General features: G+C 40.5%; 1 protein-coding gene across 1 annotated transcript in view; it reads left to right on the forward strand.

The window, feature by feature from the left end:
* The window catches only part of MYO10 (myosin X), a 132,780-nt gene that overhangs the window by 45,058 nt on the left and 67,242 nt on the right, over positions 1 to 20,480 (forward strand). Inside the window, exons 3-9 of the mRNA XM_010005084.1 lie at positions 7,041 to 7,228; positions 14,569 to 14,703; positions 15,658 to 15,782; positions 16,675 to 16,688; positions 16,806 to 16,890; positions 17,513 to 17,616; positions 19,774 to 19,903. Coding sequence (XP_010003386.1) covers positions 7,041 to 7,228; positions 14,569 to 14,703; positions 15,658 to 15,782; positions 16,675 to 16,688; positions 16,806 to 16,890; positions 17,513 to 17,616; positions 19,774 to 19,903 — 781 coding nt within the window. The remainder of the gene's footprint in view (positions 1 to 7,040; positions 7,229 to 14,568; positions 14,704 to 15,657; positions 15,783 to 16,674; positions 16,689 to 16,805; positions 16,891 to 17,512; positions 17,617 to 19,773; positions 19,904 to 20,480) is intronic.

The raw sequence follows: 20,480 nt of genomic DNA on the forward strand, positions 1-20,480 counted from the left end.
CCTGCTGTCCTCCTAAAAAGCGCTTTCTAAAGAAGAGGTATTAAAACATTAAAGGAACATGGAAGTTACAAAAATTGGGATATCAGTACGTAAAAATACTAGCAGGCAGACTGAAACAGATCTCCAGAGCTTTATATTAAAAATATTTCTCCTGTGTTCTGGAAGCACTGCCTTGTGTGATATCATCTACTAGAATTTTTGCTTTTGTTTGCATGCGTTTTCTCTGAAAAGCCCCTTCATCTTCCCAAGATGAATCTATAGGAATGAAGAACAATGTTTTTTTCTTTTCCTTGCTGGAGGGTGAGTTAGACCTCCAGACAGCTTTGAAAGACTCATTTGAGCGTTGTACAATAACAAAGCAGGAAGAAAGACCAGTGTGTGGCCACAGGCCATTTGAAATGAAGGGATGAGCCATGATGTCTCTCTTCTCTGATTTGAGCTAGAGTTTGCCTCATTAGAAATAAGCTGTGCACTTGTGCACACAAATTTCTAGTCTGATATGCAAACCTACGGTCACAAGCTGCATTACATCCCATGAAAATGACAGAAATCAATGTTTTGTCCAGATCAACAGCAGATTTTTTTTTTTGTTCAGGAGGTCACCTCCTCACTCCACTTGGCAACAGTGAAGAGAGTTACTCTTCCATAACTGTTCATGTAAACAGTCCATGCACTAGATCACAAAAGATCATTTTCCTGACATCCAGTACATAGTACTTCTACATGGTAGAGATTGTCTTGTATTGGTCAGCAAAAAAATGCAAAAAACCCCAAGGAGACATCATCATACAGGAGAAAAACTGCCAGAAACACGTCAAGTTCTTAAATAAGGAGGGATGTCTGGCATCAGTGTTGTGGTCTCTTGTTTTGGTTTTTAACTTTGTCTGTAACAACATTCTTCTATCAGCTTTTCTTCATCTTGGTTTCATATTTCCTAGCTGGACTTTTTTGTGCAGATTCTGGATAACTCTTGTAGAGTGAGTTTCACTGTCCACATGGAACAGTCTGATCAGTAGGAGAAAATTAATGGGAAAACACAATGAGATGAAGCTATAAGTGTATCTCAACCTGTGGAGAGCTCTCAATTTCGTGTAGATTCTTCACCATCTCTGAACTAAGCTGAAAGATGTGACTGCCTCAGCCCGCTGTTTTGGTATTTCCATTGGTAGTTAAGGCAATCCAAAGCCAGTTTTTGACCCTGAAAAAACAATTTTTTCTAGCATCCTTTAGCTACCTATAACAAGGACACTATGAATGTGTAAGCTTGAGGCTATGGGGAGTGGAAGAATTTGCTTAGTTTAAAAGTTAAAGTAGCTGGACCCCAAAGTACCATGGTGCTCCTTTATGCTTTATATGAAGAGAAGCTTTAAGTCACTCTTATTGGTTTGAGGGATGAACGTAACAGCTAAGGATGCAACTAATAGGGGATGCTGTTGCCCAACAGTTGCTGATGATGGTCTGAAGACATGTACAGAAAAAATTCCAAATTTATTTAAAAGTCTTGCTATGAGCTGTGCCAGTGAAAACAAGCATAAAGCTTGGTTTGAAAATACTTTGCTCTAGTACTTCTTGGATCTTATTTATGCTCAGGAATGGAAAAGGCTGCCAGGGAGGGAGGTGGTAGGAGAGTCTGCTGCAGCAGCTTACATCCTGGACAGTGGACATGGGAAAATGCAGCTAAACAGTGTGAATGTGCCTGAGAGGATGCTTGCAGAAAACAATGACAGGAAGAACATTTAGCAGGCGGGTCTTGGATGTAGGTGGCTATCTATTGGCACTTGATAGTTTTAATGACATTCTTTGGTTTCTTCTGGTTCCCTTCAAAAAATCACCTCCTGTGGACTGTAACTCTGGCATTTGTAGTATGACGTGTGTTTACAAGCATCTCATTTTGCAATCAATTCTAAAATGACCTTGATAAGAAAAAAAGATGATTTAGGGGTCATAATGGTGTGTGCACTGAAAAGGAATAAAGGATAAAGTGATAAAGGAGAGCAAGGCTGATGTAGATTGAGGCTGCTGGAAACCCACCAAGACTCACCAAATATGGTGAGGGCTGCAGAAGCCCAAGCATGTAGAGATGATTATAGAGTATGACATTTCCATCTTAGAAATGGGCTGCTTTGTTGAAAGCATCTGAACTTGTAGTTTAGAACTTCAGTTTGATTATGGCTTTTAAGAAAGGAACTTTGTTTCAGATGTTTTAGCTTATAATTTAGGGAGACAACTGGATTCTGTCCCACTAAAATTAGTGTGGGACTAGTTGAAAGATGGGGCATACTTACCACAGAGAGGGTAAATCAAGGCCTTACCAAGAGCAAGGCCCCTTATTATCATCCTGCTTTTGGAATATCCTTGCCCCTTCTGCTCCCTTGCCTAAAAAGCACACCAAAATATTGTCCAGCCATCTTTCTCCTTTCTATGCTGACGTGTATGTGGTGGTAGAGTGAGTTGTCTTTGCCTCAGAATAAATTCAGGCATTATTTACCTGGGAAAACTGGGAGGAGCCTGTAACTGCAGTGTGAGGCAAGTTCTTCTGTCCCCAGAATAATAAATAATAAATAATAATAAATCCTTTTACATAATTTACATATGTTTGACATCAAACTCAAGTAAACTTTAGCTTACAAACTAAAGATTGTACCTTCCTTAACAAAATATTAAAAACCTTCTCATATTAGACAGGACTACTAAGACCATTGCAAGTTATTCTAGACTGTTTCTGTGGGCATCAGAAATCTTTGAGAGGTTTTGAACCTTGTTAAAAAGCTAATTGATTTTCAGTGTTTGAAGAAGTGGTGATTTCAAGACATGAGGTTCAAAGCTGGTTGCTATTAGAAGGCAACAAGCAAAACAGAAAAAGTATTTGGAAAACTGATAAAACCTCTTCGTTTCTCAAGTATGTCTTTCATTTTGACTGTTGCAATACCATCATCTTACTGAATGTTCAGCTGAGAAGACAGGGCTTGAACTTCAAATTTTGAGAATCCTCATTAGCGAATTAGCAAACAATCTTATTTCATCTTTTTTGTCCTAAAAGAGGGAGCAGGAGCATTTGTGGTTTTTGCCTGGAAGTGTTTTGGGAGATGCATTATCAATGTAAAATTTCAGTAAAAATTTGAAAGTAGAAAAGGAGCCTAGCTTTTTAATACAGTAAACTAAGAGCTGTATTGGGATTCAGGCTGAGTAACTCATCTTTCATTTATTCTTGGGTTTAAATAAATATATTAGTGATGATCTGATAACAAGATGTTGCTGGTTTAGTCTGTAACAAATTAGAGTTTGTGTATGAAGTGTTGAGTTGTTCCTATAACAGAGAAAAGTAAACTATCCTGTTCATTGCCATGGATTTACGAAAACAGGCTTGCAACAGAAGCTCTGCACAGCATTTCTCTGAAATACCCCTAAGAGTATTTTAATTGGAAATCCTCAGAAATCCTGAATGCATGCTAGTGCACTGGCAGATGTATGAGCATTTTCCCTATTCCTAATGGCTCTGAAGTGCTTTCATTAAAATAAGTAATTATTGACTGCAAGAATCAGATTAGAAACTGCAAAGAACAAAGAGAAAATTTAATTCACTCCCTTTTAAGCAAAGTGTAAGTGACATTCTTAAGGGAAAAAACCTTCTCCAAAAAATTAATCAAAACGGCTGCTGTGTGATATTAGCATAATAAAGTAATCTAGAGATCCTACGTCTGAGTGTTAATTGCTTTAATTTGCCACATGATGATGCCTGGTGCAAAAACAGCATCCAGGAGACAATGCCCCTCAACGGAACAGCCTTGCATTTTTTGTGTATCTTTACATCAGTTCAGCTTACTGCTAAGGTGCAAAACTGGAGGGTCAGCCCCCCAAGAACAGGGTTGCATTGGGTGGCCTCTCCCTAAAGTGAGGGGAAGCAGAGCCCTGTGAACAAGAAGGTTGAGAGGTGGTGCTGTGCTTTGCAGGTCTTGCATTTCCTGAAGTCCCTGCCTTCATGGCTCTTAAGGGTGCTAGGGTAGAAGGCTAGCAGGAGTAGGACCTACTGTTTATAAAATAACACTATTGCTAGGAGTGTGTGGTAGTTACTGGACAAAAAAGCTAGTTGATCTGGAAGTGATGTAGAAAATGATTCTTCCAGCAGGTCCTCCTGCTGTTGATTATCCCAGGGGAAGTTTACAGAGATTTTGGGAAGCTTTGTCTCTTAATGGGAGCTTTTTAAATAATGGGAATAGTATTTAATAACAGTGCTTAATCAGCTCACCAATATCTTGTTTAACTACCTTGGGTTAGGGTGAAGCTTCCACTTGGGCCAGCTAAGTTCTAGTTAGTCCATACAGAAATCTAGTGGCTGTTCCTGGTTTGGATTGTTATACTTGATAGACAACAAATCTTATCCACTGTGTCTGCAAAGAATATATATCTGGTTTGTGATCTCGCCTTGGGATGAGGAAGTGTTTGTTGGGGTTTTTTGAGGGCCTGACTTTGTTCTACATTGTATCATTATAATTTGGTGGCAATTTGTGCATGCATTTAACTTGTTCTGCAAATAGATAATACATACTGAAAGCACCAGAAGACTAGAACCACAAAATCTGAGCTATTTCAGGGGGGAAAAAAAAAAAAAGGAATTTTAGTGACATGTCCTAAGAGTTACTCCATTAGGTGATTTAGGACTTGTTTTTGCAGTATTGTTTCTACTATTCACCAGGTTTCTGTTAGTGCCATAATGTGCTTCTTTTTCCTGTATGACACCTTACATGAATTATGAGTCAATGAAGTCATCTGACTTACATTAAATATATTTTCTTAGTTGCAGAAATGACTAATATTCTGCAAGTGTTTACTTAATTTACTTAATTAATAAGTTTACTTAATTTTTAAAAAGTTATGCCTTAACCATGTGAAAGACAGCCCCATGTTAAGTGAGTTGGTGCAGAAGTGGGCTGCTGTTGCCTTTTGTGATGTTTATAATTTGGAACAGGAGAAGCAAGAAAAGTTGCACTGGAGCCAGTGGTGTAGTTGTGCCCGTGCTTTATCACAGGAAGATGAGGGAACGTGGTGATGTTCTGTCAGGTACTCGATCACACAGAAGCTATAGAGTGGATGCTTACGGTTATAAAATTAGACAGTATCATGTATTCTGGGGATTTTTTTATTTGCTTCCTTGCCATGGCATCTGTTGTGATGGCGTGCCTCGAGTTACTCTTCTTACATTTTAGTAAGACTTCAGTCACACTTCAGTAAGGTAAGGAGGAGGATTTGTAGCAGTCTGTTTTCTTGGTCATGCTTGCACTGTATTCATGTAACTTGGAAAAAAAAAATCTCTTAAAATTTTGCCTGTGCAATCTGTGCTGATACATATATATCACAGTGAGGAAGCTTGCTCTCAGAGACTTCCTCATTAGTTATTTAAGAACCCAAGAGGGGATGATCCCAGGAAATTAAGCTGTTTTATCAGCACTGTAATTGGCTTGCGATACAATCTTGTGCTGAAATAGTATCTTTCCTCTCAGTGAAACCTTATGAGCTATTGCTCAGCGTGAGGGTTTTTATAAAACACAGATTGAAAGTTCACAGCTCTGTAAAATGTATTTGAGTTACAGTGAGGAGGAATATTCCACTTGCAGCTAATAAAATCATCATCAGGTCAAGGACACTGCTCAGGTCCCCTCAGAAAAAGCTCAAAGCTGCTGCTTGGGCATGATGGAGAACGAACAGGTGGATAATGGGGAACATAACAGCCAGGTAGCAGTGAGAAAGGAGAGCTCACACACGGCAGCAATTACGTACCAGTTAAGGAGAAGAAGAGGGAAGCGGGTAGGTGAGGAATATAAGTGTTGTGAAAGAGGCTGAAAGAGAGAAAAGGCAAATGAGGGAGAGGTGATGGCCACTGGGTCTTGGTGTGTGCCCCTGGGGTGGCTTGCCAGAGGAGAGGGCAGCTGCAGGAGGAGGACCTGGGACTGCATTTCTGTGGTGTGGAAGATGCTGCTCACCGTATCCACCCCTTTCTGGGTGAGAGGCTGTGGAGGTGAGGAGAGCCCAAATCCTGTTCTCAACCTCACAGGCGGGTCCTGTCAACAACAAGAGGGTCATCTGCTGGAGAAGCATCTCTCTGTATGTGGGGACTGTGTACAGGGCCAGAGGCATCACAGCCTGGCTCTTCGCAAGTCCACAGCAGGGCTCTTGAAGCCAGGTGTCAGTTTCCTTCCTGTAGTAGCAGAAAGGGTACATAACAATATGAAGTTAGCATCACAGCAGCAGCACTGCACACACCATATGATATGTCAATTAATCTCACATACCTCAGAAATGTACTTGAAATTCTGGAGATAACATACTTAATGTAATCTCTTAGTTCACATAATTTGATTTTATTTGAAAAATATATTGAAGTGGATAGAGGGTGACTGAGAAAATGAGCAGTGTTGCGAACAGACTGTTTCAAATTATCATGTTACCACAGCCTGATGAGTAAAGGCAATGGGAATGGGCATAAGCTGCTACTTGGGTGGTTTTAACTGATGTGGTCTCTAATTGCAATAGGATAGAAACAAGTGCCTTGTCAGCTGCCATACTAATGTTTTAGGAGCATCTGCCAGTTTACATGCTTTTCTTAGAGCCTACTACCATATAGTGGTGTTAGTATCTACCGTAACATGAGATACTTCTGTTTTAAAAATGAGTAGCAGAGGAGGACTTGGATACTCTACATGGAAATACAGACTTTTGCACCTGACACAGTCAGGTTCTTAGAAGGTTCAGGGAGTCCCTAAGAATGTGTGCAAAGCAGCTCTAGACCAGCATTTGTAGGCATGACTGTGCACCTGTTCGAACAGCCAAGAAGCAGCTCTCTGCTGTAGGTGGGGTAAGCATGAAAACATGCTGGAGGTGCAGATAGCTTTTGCCTTTCTGTTGCGTTTGTTGAAAGGAAGAAAGCAGGGAGAAATACTAGCCACCTTTATCCTAGGGATTGCTAGGCTTTTGCAAACATGTCTGTGTTGGCTTTCAGCGTTAAATCCATGTGTAACGACAGCTCTGGGCTCGTGTGCTTGCAGACATACATCGGTTCAATAGTTGCCTCTGTGAACCCTTACAAGTGCATCCCAGGACTCTACGACCAGGCCGCCATGGAGCGATACAGCAAGCACCACATGGGAGAGATCGCACCTCACATCTTCGCTGTGGCCAACGAGTGCTACCGCTGCCTCTGGAAGCGCCACGACAACCAGTGTATCCTCATCAGGTGAGTGGCTGCTGCTGCTGCTTCTTTGATTATCCCTGCTGGTGAGCCTTCCAAGGTGAGTTAGGAACATGGATTTGGGCCAGCTGGAGAGGACAGCTCCAAAGCAAAGTGGACTTTTAAACCATCAGAGTTTTGGGAGAGAGCTCTGAACTTGTTCTGAATTGTTTTGTGGTCCTCTAACAACTTGTTCATTTCTTGCCCTCTACTTGGCCTTGGTGAGACCTCACTTGGAGTATTGTGTCCAGTTCTGGGCTCCCCAGTTCAAGAGGGACAGAGAACTGCTTGAGAGAGTCCAAGGGAGGGCTGCGAGGATGATTAAGGGATGGGAACACCTGCCTTACGAGGAAAGGCTAAGAGACCTGGGGCTTTTCAGTCTAGACAGGAGAAGACTGAGGGAGGATCTAATTAATGTCTATAAATACATGAGGGCTGGGCATCAAGAAGGCAGGGACAACCTCTTTTCACTTGTGCCCTGTGATAGGACGAGGGGCAATGGATTCAAACTCAAGCACAGGAAGTTCCACCTCAACATGAGGAAGAATACAGTGGGGGTTACAGAGCACTGGAACAGATTCCCCAGGGAGGTTATGGAGTCTCCTTCTCTGTAGACTTTCAAGACCTATCTGGATGCCTTTCAGAGTGATCTGCCCTAGTTCTGGTCTTTCTCTGGCAGGGGGCTTGAACTCGATGATCTTTGGAGGTCCCTTCCAACCTCTAACATTCTGTGATTCTAACATTCTGTGATCTTATGGTTTCATTTAGTGAAAAAATCTATTGCATCTTTGTGTATTTTTTGCTAATCACTCAACTGATTTTACTCTAAAGTGCTTTCCCACCAGTTGTGGGAAAATCCCATCCTTGTGCAGCTCAGTAGTTTGTCACCACTAGACCCTGAACCTTGTATGGAGAGGAAAAGAAAAAATAACCCACCATATGGCAAATAAGAATAGCAAAAGAGAAAACCCTCCACATTTCAGCCACTTAATTCTGCCCGATTAAGCTTCCTTGCTTAATCTCATTGTGCTTTAATTTAATGGAGATTTAATAGCTTCCCGTTTGAGCCGCTGTGTCACTGGTGTTCAGGATCTCGCTGCTGCCAAATGTACATGGGAAGCAGTTGCCATTTCAATTGCTGATTTCAGCTCCTCCTTCCTTCTAGCTCCAGAAGAGCTGAAAATGCAGCCAGGCCTTTTCCCTTTCCCCTGCCTGCCAGCTCAGCTGTGTTGGCTGACAGGAGGGCAGGGAAAACCAACGCCTTGCCCGCCAGATCAGGAGGAGCAGCTCAATGGCAATGGCAGCGTGGCACCAGCCGTCGGGCTCTTGAGCCAGTGATGATGCTCGGGTTAAGGGGCATGAAGGAACTTGTGTTTCTCTCTCCTCTCTCACTTTTGCAGTGTTTTTGGGATTAAACTTGTGTTGCTCTCACCTTCCTGCAGCCTACCAGCACAAGTAAAAGATGGAGAGCTCTTCAGATTCAAGGTGATACAATTTTGGCTTTCTCCTAGCCTTCATGGAAACCTTTGAGACAGCAGCGTCTTTTGCAATAGGCAGTTTCTAGTGGCATTTAAGATCACAGGCAAGTTTGCAAGGCTTCCAGAGTAGGAGGAGGACTTGGCCTGTGCAGTTCAGCACCTAGATTTGCTAGAAATACAAATCAGATGCAGCACAGCTGGGTCTGGTTCCAACTTTCTGCAAGCTCTCAGGCTGCAGTCCCCACGTGCCCTTATCTCTGAGCAGAGTTTGCTTGGCAATTCCACACAGGCAGAAAGGGCTGTGCGTATTTTTCAGCTTTCTTCAACTGTCTTTTTCCTTTTTTTACAAAAAAATAGATATTTGATACATACTGCTGTACATATAAAGCTGAGTCCAGATGACACTTGAATTAAAAAATGAAATGCGCGGAGATCTTTGACATGCCAAAATAGTTAGCCTGCAGTAATAATTTTATGGATTATTGCCAGGTAATTACTTGTGAATGGCCCATATACCTGAATTTTGGGGACTGAAATAATTTCTGGTGCCTAGCAGGTGGTTGTTGATATTTCTGTTAGATCCACTCTGTACTGGCCAAACCGTTCTACCTTTGCTTACAGTTACCCACAAGTTCCCACAGAAAACCAGGTTGTGTCCTATAAAGGACATAAACAGAAATTGCTGTTGTTCCAGAGGAGTCTCCAGCAGTCCCTGCTCTGTAAACCATGTGCCTTGGTACAGATAAACCATTTAATGGAGAAGTTTTGCATTAGCAGTCCCTCTTAAAATTGCTTTACTGTGGTCATGGTTAAAAACAATGATTTGTGGAAGTTCAGTGCTTCAGACAAGTGCTATAATACAGCCTTATAAGGATGTGTTGTTGCTGCAGAACATGAAGGACCATGCAGCTCATAACAAAAAATAAAAAGTCCATTCTACTTTCCTAAAACACTGTTGTCTGTTGTATCTGTGAAGGATTCAGAGCAGGATTTTTTTTTTTAATTACTGAAGGTTTTCAGTGGCCTTAATGAGGTTTAGAAAAGTTCATGGTTTGGGGCATCAGAAGTGGAGGTATAATGGTGTGGTTATCATCTTCAGCATCCTGGTTATTCCTGCATCTTTTACTAGCTTAGAATTAGCTGGTGGAGCAAGTCACTCTCAGGCCTTCTTGGTTGCTACTGGCACTTGAAAATAAATGGTCAAGCTCTGCAGTGTCTGAATTCAGGCAAATATTCTGGTCTTGTATTTAATGTAAGAGATGCTAAAAAGGAAAAATTTATTCCATCACAAGAACATAATAACAGGGACATCCAGTTAAAATGAGTGAATTATTCGTGTAGGCTTCACATTCTGACACACATCCTTCACCTGCTCCTGACTCTGAGACCTAAGAGCTCAGTACGGAGCTGCAACAACCGGTGACGGGAGGTGCTGAGCGATTTCATGTTATCCTCTGGGCTTCAAGTGCCCTCTGCTGGCCTCCAGAACGAGCACAACTGTTTCAGAGCTGCTCTCTTAAGGCATAGGGTTTAAAAACCCGGGAAAAAGCTTCGGCTGTTTTGAAATGCTTGGGGTATTTGTCTGGGTGGGGTAAGATGAGAGGGTTAAGGCAAGAATCTGAATTAAACACGGTCATCAGTAGTGACTCAAAAATCTATTATAAGTGCAAGCCCACTTCTGCAGTAGAACAACTCATATGAGAAGTGAAAAGAAATACAGAATAGATTCTATCAAATGGAGTCATCCACAGATGCTTGTGTATTGGTCTGTGTTACACAAGCTTATTTTAATTCACGATAATGCTACATAAAAATGACTTAGCAGCCTGAAATGTTAACAAAATGTCACTCTGAGGAAGTTGTGTACAACCAGTGCATTAGAATATCCACACAGTTTTGATACAGTGTTTTTGTTCTCCTAGGCTAGAAAAAAAATACTTATCTAGCTATTGAAATAGAGTTTTCCTGAAGACATAAACACTTCCATCAACAAATGCTCCATTTCGTGTTGATCTGAACCTTATTGCAGAGTTCAGTTTCATTTTAAAATGGAAAAAACCCCAACACAACAATAACACACCACAATTAAATTAATTTGATGCTACAGCAGACATGTTAAAAATAATTATCCTGTGATTTTTCAGCTGAGTGACTTGGCAGGATCATGAAGTCCATCTTTTTCAAGAAACAGCCATACAGCTTCTCCTGATGTAGGGAAGGGACATTGTTCCTCCATGATAAGCTGATATTCACAAGTTGGTACCAAGTTCAAACCTCCACCCCTTTATTGTAAGAGTGGGAAAATAGGTTATTTTTTGTTAGTACTCTGTTTAAGATGATCTAGTCGGTACACAAGCAAACACATGCTCTTCTCTCAAATACTCTAGCAGTTGATCCACTTTAAAGCACTCGAAAAGAAGCATAGAGCAGTCGAAGGAGCAGCAAGTCACTTGGAATTACATTCAAGTCAGTGCTGTGAGTGGGAAGTCACCACCAGTTTGTTCCCTCTGTTATCATCTGATGCCCTGACATTTTTTGTTGTTCAGCTTGAAACTCAATGTGAACCAAAGTACTCTTTGGATGAGACCCAGACTTGTGATGGAAAGACATTCTTATGAAACTGACACACTAAAATTCACATGTGCATTTGACAAACTGTATTTGCTGAAAGGGCCTATTTTGTCTGTTCGTATCTTATCTTTAGGATTTTAAAGCTGGACAGACAGAACTGAGAAGTGATTTAGACTAGTGTTGATACCACCTCACTAGTGTTATGTCCTTCAGAATTAGGAGTCTCTCTCAGTGACCCCTTTTTCCAGTGCGCCTTTAGCGAGGTGCCCTGTGTAGAGCAAGTTATGGAGTAAAGTTTAAAGATCTCCTAAATGAGGGCCTCCTGGGTTGCTGTCACACTTAATATATTCAGCATGCTGAATGTAGTCATGTGGAAAGAACTGGGCACTTAAACTCACAGGGTAGAAATGTTGCTGGAAAGGTTGGCCATGTGCTAAAAAAATTACCCTTCTTTTACTGACCTTGGCAACTTTTTGTAGGCATAGGCTTTCTTAAGGAATCTGAAAGACTGATCCCACTTAACCTACTGTTAGTGTATGTACTGTGAGGTTGAATAAACAACTGAAATTTTAGCATGCTTGTTCTTGATTTTCATTTAATTGATTATAACTCTTTTTATAAAGCCTTTTGTAGAGGAAAAATGCAGAGCCAGCTTGATGCACCTAAAATTACATGACTCTGAGCTGAGCAGCACTGTGTGGGAGTGAGATCTTGCTGTCATTCCAAGAGCCCATCCACTCAGTGTTCAGCAGTAGTTGTAGAACTAAATCGAATAGAGCAGTTACTGGTAAATTAATGGAGAACATATGGTATATACATCCTTTGCTCATATCCTGAATATTTTGCAGAAGCCTTTTTCCCCCTTTTGTCATATCCAAGAGGACTTTTTGGAGCTGGAGGTGGTTCAGAGGAGAACAGAAGGGATGATCAGACATATAGCATGGCTCTATGTGGGAGAGGCTAACAGAGACAGGCAGTTAGATTTTGGGGACTATCTCTGAAGTCATGCATAACAGAGAGAGGGAGCACTGGGATGAGTTGTTGGCTGCTCCTTCTGCTATGAGAACTATGGAACATCAAACAAAGCTAATCGGGGGCAGATCCAAACCTAGGCATGTTTATGTTTTTTAGGGGACATGGCTAGAGACCTGTGAAAGATAAATCCATGAGAGTTACAAGACACATAGAAATTTGGTCTAGATGAGGAGCCCTGAAAATTGGAAGGACAGAGAAGGGAAATCTCATGTCTTCCCAGTTTGTCTCCATTTGGTGACTGTCAGAGAAAGGACACTGGACAGGTAGATACCTGGCCTGGGCCAGTTCTGAGCCTCTTCTGTTCTAAGAAAAAATAAAGGTTTTGTAATTGTGCATGATACCAACTGTACCAGAGATAAGTACAGAAAATATTTTTCCATCAGCTGTGAATGTCTCACTTGTAGAATTGCTGTCAGCCACAGTGGGGTAGTTCTCATCTTCAACTGAACTACAGGTGCTCCAGAGCATAGGATAGAGGATGGAGGCGGAGGAGGAATGGTATCAGTGAAAGAGCTGTTGTCCTCCTTGGTACCAAGATCCCTGCCATTGTGCTATGCACTGCTCAGAAGGGGACAATTTAGGAAGTTATCATGATTTTTTGCACCAAACAAAAATAATGGGAGTGTTTGTGAAGGTCTTTCAAAACTCGTGGTAGAAATATTTTGGTAATCCTTTCGTGTACAAGGAGACAGTATTAAATGGTGAATATTAAATATTTGTTTTTTTGGCAAATAGAGCATGAGTGGGAGAGGGCCTGCAAAGAGAGAGGGAACTAATACCAAGAAGTCCAGAAGTCAAGGGTAAAACTAAACTAAAAATACTACTGAGTTTGTTTGAGATGGTAGACGTGTCATGGATGAATCATACTTGCTGGAACTTATCAGCAGGTAGCATATCTTGTATGAAGTTTTATGAAACATTTTTAAGATTTTGGTTCTTTCTTGGAAACAAATCTCAGGTATGAAACTCTGTGTCTTATTATGTGTTCCGAATGCTTCTTCCTTGATAATTTTTTTTAGTTGTTGGCATTTGCAGAAAATGCCATGCCCCTTCCTTAGGCTGTACCTTTCTTCTTTAATAGAATGTATCGTTATCTTTTACTGTAACCTAAAATAACCAGGGTCACCATGCAGCAATAGCATAACAAAAGACTATCAAGTGAACTAAGCTTGCTACACATGCCCAGTCATGCTCCATCAAAGTCAGTGATAAATCTCCTGCTTGTTACAGAGACAAGGGTAGGATAAGACCAAAAGGTATCTCCTTTCATTGGGAGTAAACTGGAATTAGGCATAACTTAATTAGGAAAACTAAGAATTAGGCTGTATCTTAGATTATAATGCTAGGACTTCAGATGAACAGTAAGTAAACTAGACAAACTTTAACCATAAGCTGTGTTTCTTAATGACTCTGTGTGTGTTTTTAATTATAGAGCTATATAATTGAAGGGAAATTATACTGGGGAAATGAGCCAAATTTTTACCTTCTCTTTTTAGCGCTTCTGTCTTGGAGAGAAAGCAAATGTATTACTTTCTGTTTCTATAAGTGGGATTGCTTATTAACAGTTTGTTTTTCAAATGTAAGTTTAGCATTATCAAATAGCTTTGTTCTGTCATGGGTAAAGATGAGAGGTTTTACATCTCTGATGCTTATGAGAAGTGAAAATTGTGTATTTTGAACCTATATGAATCTGCTTTATTTGAAGGGGCATATAAAAAGGGTTTTTTAGAATATGTAGCTCTCTAAGAACATCAGTATTAATTACACCAGTAGCCTTTGTGTGTTATAATATGCATTCTCTAGGTCTCTAACTTCCTCCTTCCCACAGCAGGACTGCCTCCTTAACTGGATTGCTGCAATGTAATCCCAAACTTTCCTGGCTGAATTCATATTCTGAACTTTCTTTTCAGCCATTGCCATGCCTTTGTGCTAACTTTGTTTTTCTGTTCTGCTGAGAACTGTTGGATAGTTTGTGTTCAGAGAGCTGTTTGTTGCCTTGTGGTTGCTCTGTACATCTTTATGCAATCAATGCCCTGAAATGCATTCTGAACAGTGGTATGAAGTCTAAAGACAGCTTTTGTGTTTTAAGATGGCATATTCAGTGAGCTTAAAGATGCATTCTGCTGCTGTTTGAGTATTGCTTCTCTTCACCTTAGCCTTCCTGGCCTCCAGTAATTAAGAGTTTGGAGGGCTGGGCAAACCGAAGGCTTCTGGCCCTCAGCTGGAGTTGTGCAGACACTTTTCCTCCTCCTCTTCTTTCAGTGGTGAAAGTGGTGCTGGTAAGACGGAAAGCACAAAGCTGATTCTCAAGTTCTTGTCTGCAATGAGCCAGCATTCACTGGAGCTGTCCTGCAGAGAGAAGACCTCTTGTGTGGAGCAAGCTATTCTTGAGAGCAGGTACTAAATCTCTTAATACACAGGTATTCTTTCCAGAACACAGAAGCCTTGTCATTGAAATAAAAGAGATTGTGATGTAATTACAGTTGTAGGTGCATTTACTGGTCAAAAAGTGAATAGTGGAAAGAGGGAAATTTTCCATTAAACAAAATTACCTGGCTGCTCTAGAGAGTTGTGATCACAGTAGGCTATCTTGATGAAGCAAAAAGTTGCATAGTTTTGAAATGGGTGATGCTGTTGTTGTGTTAGCTTTCATTTTTTTGTGGGGGCTGGATTCAGATAATTGAAGTGGGGGGAAAGAGATGGGAGGGAGTAACCATTGGTTTGGTTTGTATAGCCTGAGGATAAGGTAGAACAAGATACAGCATGGTGAGGATAAAGTATGTAAGTGGTAAAAGCATGCTGAGGAAAGGGAGGATAAGGAGAACTGATAAGACAGATGAGTAAATGCATCAGATAAATTGGACACACTCTATGCAAGCAAAAATATCTGTGTTCAAATGAGATAAGAAAAACAATTTGGGATGCTATTACTTTTGTTTATCATACTTCATCTGTTTTACCTGCTGTATCTTGTTGTAATTATTTTTTTCAATTGCCTTAGGACAAAGACTATTTTCCTTACATCTGTCTAGCAATTTGCAAGTGCTGAGTTTTCATATTTCTATAATTAGAGTACTGCACTGAGGACTGCATGCATCTTTTGAGCAGTTACAGATCAGTCTGCAGAGTAGTTCAGTACCACTGGTATTCCTGTTGCTTGAATGATTACACATTTGATGGAAAATTGTGATGCCCATCGTTAATAAATTGAGGATAATACTGAAGATAAGTAGGCTGAGGAGGGTATCAGAAGTGAGTTTTTCAGAGTGCTGTTCCTTTCACCAGTCCCTGTGAAGCTGTTGGCATGCTGGTCACACATTAACGCTCTGTCGTTCTTCTGCATTTTCACAGCCCGATTATGGAAGCATTTGGCAATGCAAAGACTGTTTACAACAACAACTCAAGTCGCTTTGGGAAGTTTATTCAGCTGAACATCTGTCAGAAAGGAAACATTCAGGGAGGAAGAATTATAGATTGTATCCTCATTTGGTGATTTCCCCCCCTGTTTGTGGGCAGCCCCAATGTGCCTCCTCTGTGGAGGGCTGAGAGAAAAGTGGCTTTCCCTTTTCTGCCCTTTTTACCCCATCCAGAAGCATACATGATTAAATTGGTCTGATGTAGGTGGGAAAGGGAAGCAGTAACACCAAATTCTGCGTGGTTTTGTACAGACACACATTTGTTGCAGGGTTATGTGTATATACTGAAGGAAGGACCAGGATTTTGTATTGTAACTGCTAGCAGGGCTCAAGTGCATGTTCCTACATAGTGAGCTAAACCAGCCTGAGTAGTTGTCAGCTGTCTCCCTCATTTATTAAATCCAAAGATAAGCTTTTTACTTTTGTCAAAAAGTAATTGAAAGGGCAGAACTGCTGAATTTCTGCAGCATGAGCATGGCTGTGTCAAATCCTTGGATTTGTCCTGCATTTGGCAAAATTAGACTATGAGCCAGCTCCAACAGAGCACCAGAGATTTGAGGATGAAGAGTATTCCAAGGGGATCCTACCTATCTGGTGTTTTGGATATAAGCTGCTTTTGCAGTGTGACAGATTTTATCCTTAAAGCTGTTTCCGAGCATTAGGGAGAATAAAAAGTGAAGGAAAGCAGATGTAATTTAAAGTCTAGTACATGACAAGTCCAGTTTTGATGGGATGGAGGAGAAAGAGATGTAAGAACACACTGGTGTTAGAACTGCTGCAATATTATTGTTGCTACTTAATTCATCTTGTTACAGCAGTAAGCATGTGGTAAGAAAAGACCATGATGCTTTTCCTGTTGTCTCAGATGAAAGAAGGAAGATTATGTATCTCTCTTGTGCATTAATTGCTTTTTACTTTATTCCTTGACTGAAGCTCTTCTTCCTGACTACAGATTTATTGGAAAAAGTAAGTTGATATTTGCTTTTGTTCAGTTAATTTTGTTTAATATTTTATTTGAAATTGTGGATTAAAAATTTCTCCTTAAAAATGATTGCTTAAACGGAAACTTTTTTACTTTGACAGAATCGTGTAGTAAGACAAAACCCTGGGGAAAGAAATTATCATATATTCTATGCTCTGCTGGCAGGGGTAGAAGAGAGAGAAAAAGGTGAGTTGCAAAGCTCAAGTCACACAGCTGTTGTGGCTCTCTGCTAGCAGTCAGCGGTGGTCACAGCAGTGGACAATTTTAACTGCAGAAACCTGCTAACCCAAGCAGAGAAATAGTTTATTTATTCAGCTGGGATTCAGTGACTGTGAATTTGAGCTTAACTTGATAAAGCAACTTGCTTAGTTGAAGAATGTCACTGAGCTGCCAGTAATTTTCTTCCAGCTTCTACGGTGGCCCTGGGAAAATTAGTTGGGGACAAATATGCTTAATTCTGTTCAAGCCGAATGTTTTTGCTGGTACTAAATAACTCCACGGCAACAAAGATAAATAATTTTGATTCCACCAATCCTCTCTCATAAATCCACTGCACAAAAGAAATGACATTTGTATATGTACAGAATTGCCTAAAGCTGTGTCGGCATCTCCCTTTGGGCCTGCTCTCTTTGCATGCTAAAAAGTAGAGTTAACTCCATTGCGCAGCTAAGTAAGGCAAAAACCAAAATAACCCCCCATTTCTAATTTGAATACTCTTTTGTTCATCGTCATAATTTCTGAGCAAATGAATTGTGAGCTATTTAATGTAAATTTTTTTTTCACTCATCCCCTTTTCTCTCCTTATTAGATGCTTTTTACTTATCTGTACCAGAGAACTACCACTACCTGAATCAGTCTGGATGTATAGCGGATAAGACAATCAGCGACAAAGATTCTTTCAAGGAAGTCATTGTGAGTTGTTTCCCTAGTTCTTTATGCTTTAAAAATGCTGTAGATGCAGGCACCTGGGGCCCACTGACAAAGCAAGGAGGAAAGCCGCCTTCTGCTGACCTGCACATGCTGATCTCTCCATCCAGACACTACTCTTTCATGGACTTATATTCTCTCATAACACTTAACTGTCATTTTGAGCATGTCTTTGCCTTCCATCCAATATTTTATTTTTACTCTTACCATTGCAAAATGTTCTATAATTAAGTGAAATCATTACATTTTGTAATGAAAAGAGCATGCGTTGGGAAGACGATAAGTATTTACATGCCTTTGCCCTTCCCTACATTGTTTTACATTAGCCATATGTCTGCTTCCACTCTTTTTCCTTCCTAAAGCTTTGTCCAGATCATGTAGCATCTATTGGGTCAAGCCTGCAGTGCAGCATGTGGGGAACGAAGTACCTGGGCTTCTGTGACTCTTTATGTTGCAGCTGGAAAATCCAGTTATATGAAGTAAGAAAATGAAAACACAGATTAAAAATCAGGTCCTGATGGCGTCTTTCTCGGAATGGCTTTATGTCTTATACTCACGCCAATTAGCTACAGCAGGTAGTCTAGACTGACTGTTGCATTAACTGCCAATTGCTTATTATATCATTGAGGTAATAGGTGTTAGATTTAAAAAATCTGTAAAAATAATGGGTTTTATGCCCTTCACCAAACTGTTTTTGCTTAGCCACATTAATCTCTTTGCCAAATTAAAAAATTAATGTGTAGCACATGGAGCAATTATTTTTAGTGTAAAGCATCCTCATCTAGCATGCTGGAGCTGGGATGGGGGGGGGGTTGGAAAAGTTGATAATTTATCTGCATTATAGTCCCATGGCATAAGCTGAGTAGCCTGCCATTTAATTTGTGCTAATGATCCCAGGGTAGGCAGACCATGAAATCAGCTGGGCAGGTGATGCTTGCATGCTGCCTGCATGTGGACGTGCTTGGAGCAGGATCTGAGGATGCCAGCCTGGCTTCCCAGAGTAGGAGGCAGACAGAACCCCCACAGTTCACCATCTCCTGTCTTTTCCTATTATAGTCCTCCCCCTTGACTATTGTTGTTGTGCTTTGAGTCCCGAGAATGTTACTTTAAAAAACTTCTTTGTAGGACACACAGAGGAACTGCATGGTGAGTGTGGAGATGAACTCTTTAGGGCTGCTGTTTTTTTAGAGCTCAGTTGTGAAAGGTCTTCTCTATAAAATAAACTGTCAACCTTTATTTCTTCTCTGTTTTTTATTATGGAATGAGACTGAGGCTTTTCCATTTGTAACTGATGATTTATGAATGATAAACTGTGTGATAAGTCATCTGTCAGATACCTGCAGTGACCATAACAAGACGAGTCTAACTGTAAGGGTACAATGGTGATCTGGTCTCTTACAGGCTCATGTTGGACCTACATTTGGAAAATTCTGGTGATTTCAGGAGGCATACAATTACCCCTTCTATGTCAGAGAAAAGCTCATGTTCCTCCTCTTGTTTTAATATTTCTTTAGGTAGAGATTTGCTGTTCTCCTCATTTACATAGTTGAGCCTTCATCATTGCCATATTGGTTATTCTGAAATTTCTTGCTCTCTTTTGCCATAAGATGTCAGACCACACTGGCAAGATGTGTTTGGGCTTCGTGTCTTGCCCAGATGACGCTGCAGAATGGCTTCTCTTTGGCTGAGAAAGCAAATGAGCAAACCTTAAATGTTGCTGTGTTTTCTTCCCCGTGCCTTGGTACCTTCAAGGCTAATTGGCAAGATTTGGTAAAAACATAAAGGAAGTTAGTAATGCAAATGAGTGAAATTACATCTGATACATGACTCAGTAGTAGGGCATTCCAATATTTATACAATTTTAATAAAGAATTTGAGAGCAAATTGCAACAACCTTCCAGCATTAAAAGGAGATTTTTTTAAAGCCAGAGTGTTACTTGGCTGTGTAAGGCATGTAAGACATGACAAGATGTCCTTGTCATGTCTTACAGTGTATTCAATTTGGGATGAAAACAAAAGAATTGCCAGCCCTCAGTCAGTCCTAACTTGCTTTTCTAAGGCCTGACAAGACGGTGGGTTTCTCCTTTTCTTCGTTTCTGAGTCAGCATCCCTGTTATTGAAGAAGCTCACATGTCATTCCAGACTGCAATGGAAGTGATGCAGTTCAGCAAGGAGGAGGTGCGAGAAGTTTTGAGGCTGTTGGCTGGTATTTTGCATCTAGGAAATGTTGAGTTCATCACTGCTGGTGGGGCACAGGTATCTTTTAAAACAGGTGAGAAGGCTTTGCATCCAAATGTTTCTTCAGGCTGTGAAAGCTGTATTTGTTGCTAGTATACCTGACCATAGCAAAGACAAACAGTGAAAGGATCTTACTGCTTTTTAGCATCTGGAAGTGTTGATTAAAATGCTATTTTTGTTTTTTCCAATAAGGCAAATTAGTCTGCTTGTGGATGCTGCCTTAATTAGGGATGACCTTGGGCATATATATTTATTCCGTTAATAGTAGTGAAATTCAGTTTCAGTCTAATTCCTTTACTGAAATCTTCTCAAGTTGATAAAACATAAGTGCTCAAGTACATTCATTAACTGAGATCTCCACTGAAGGTATCTCTTGTTTAATAGAGCTTTTGGTACCTCTATTACAAATACGAAAGTGTGTGCTGGGATGTCTATAGATTGGGCTGGTGAGCATTTTAAATCTTTGTTCAAATGTGGCAATAAAAAATGGTACTGCTTTATATACCACAAAATAGCAAAATTTCAAATTAAAATATGTATGTAAGAAAAAAAATCATTAATTTTCTTTATCCTCATCATCCCAAGGGAAGCTGAAATGCATTATTGTGGAC

This window comes from Chaetura pelagica, unplaced genomic scaffold (assembly GCF_000747805.2).
Source record: "Chaetura pelagica isolate M959 unplaced genomic scaffold, ChaPel_1.0 scaffold219, whole genome shotgun sequence".
Taxonomy (NCBI): domain Eukaryota; kingdom Metazoa; phylum Chordata; class Aves; order Apodiformes; family Apodidae; genus Chaetura; species Chaetura pelagica.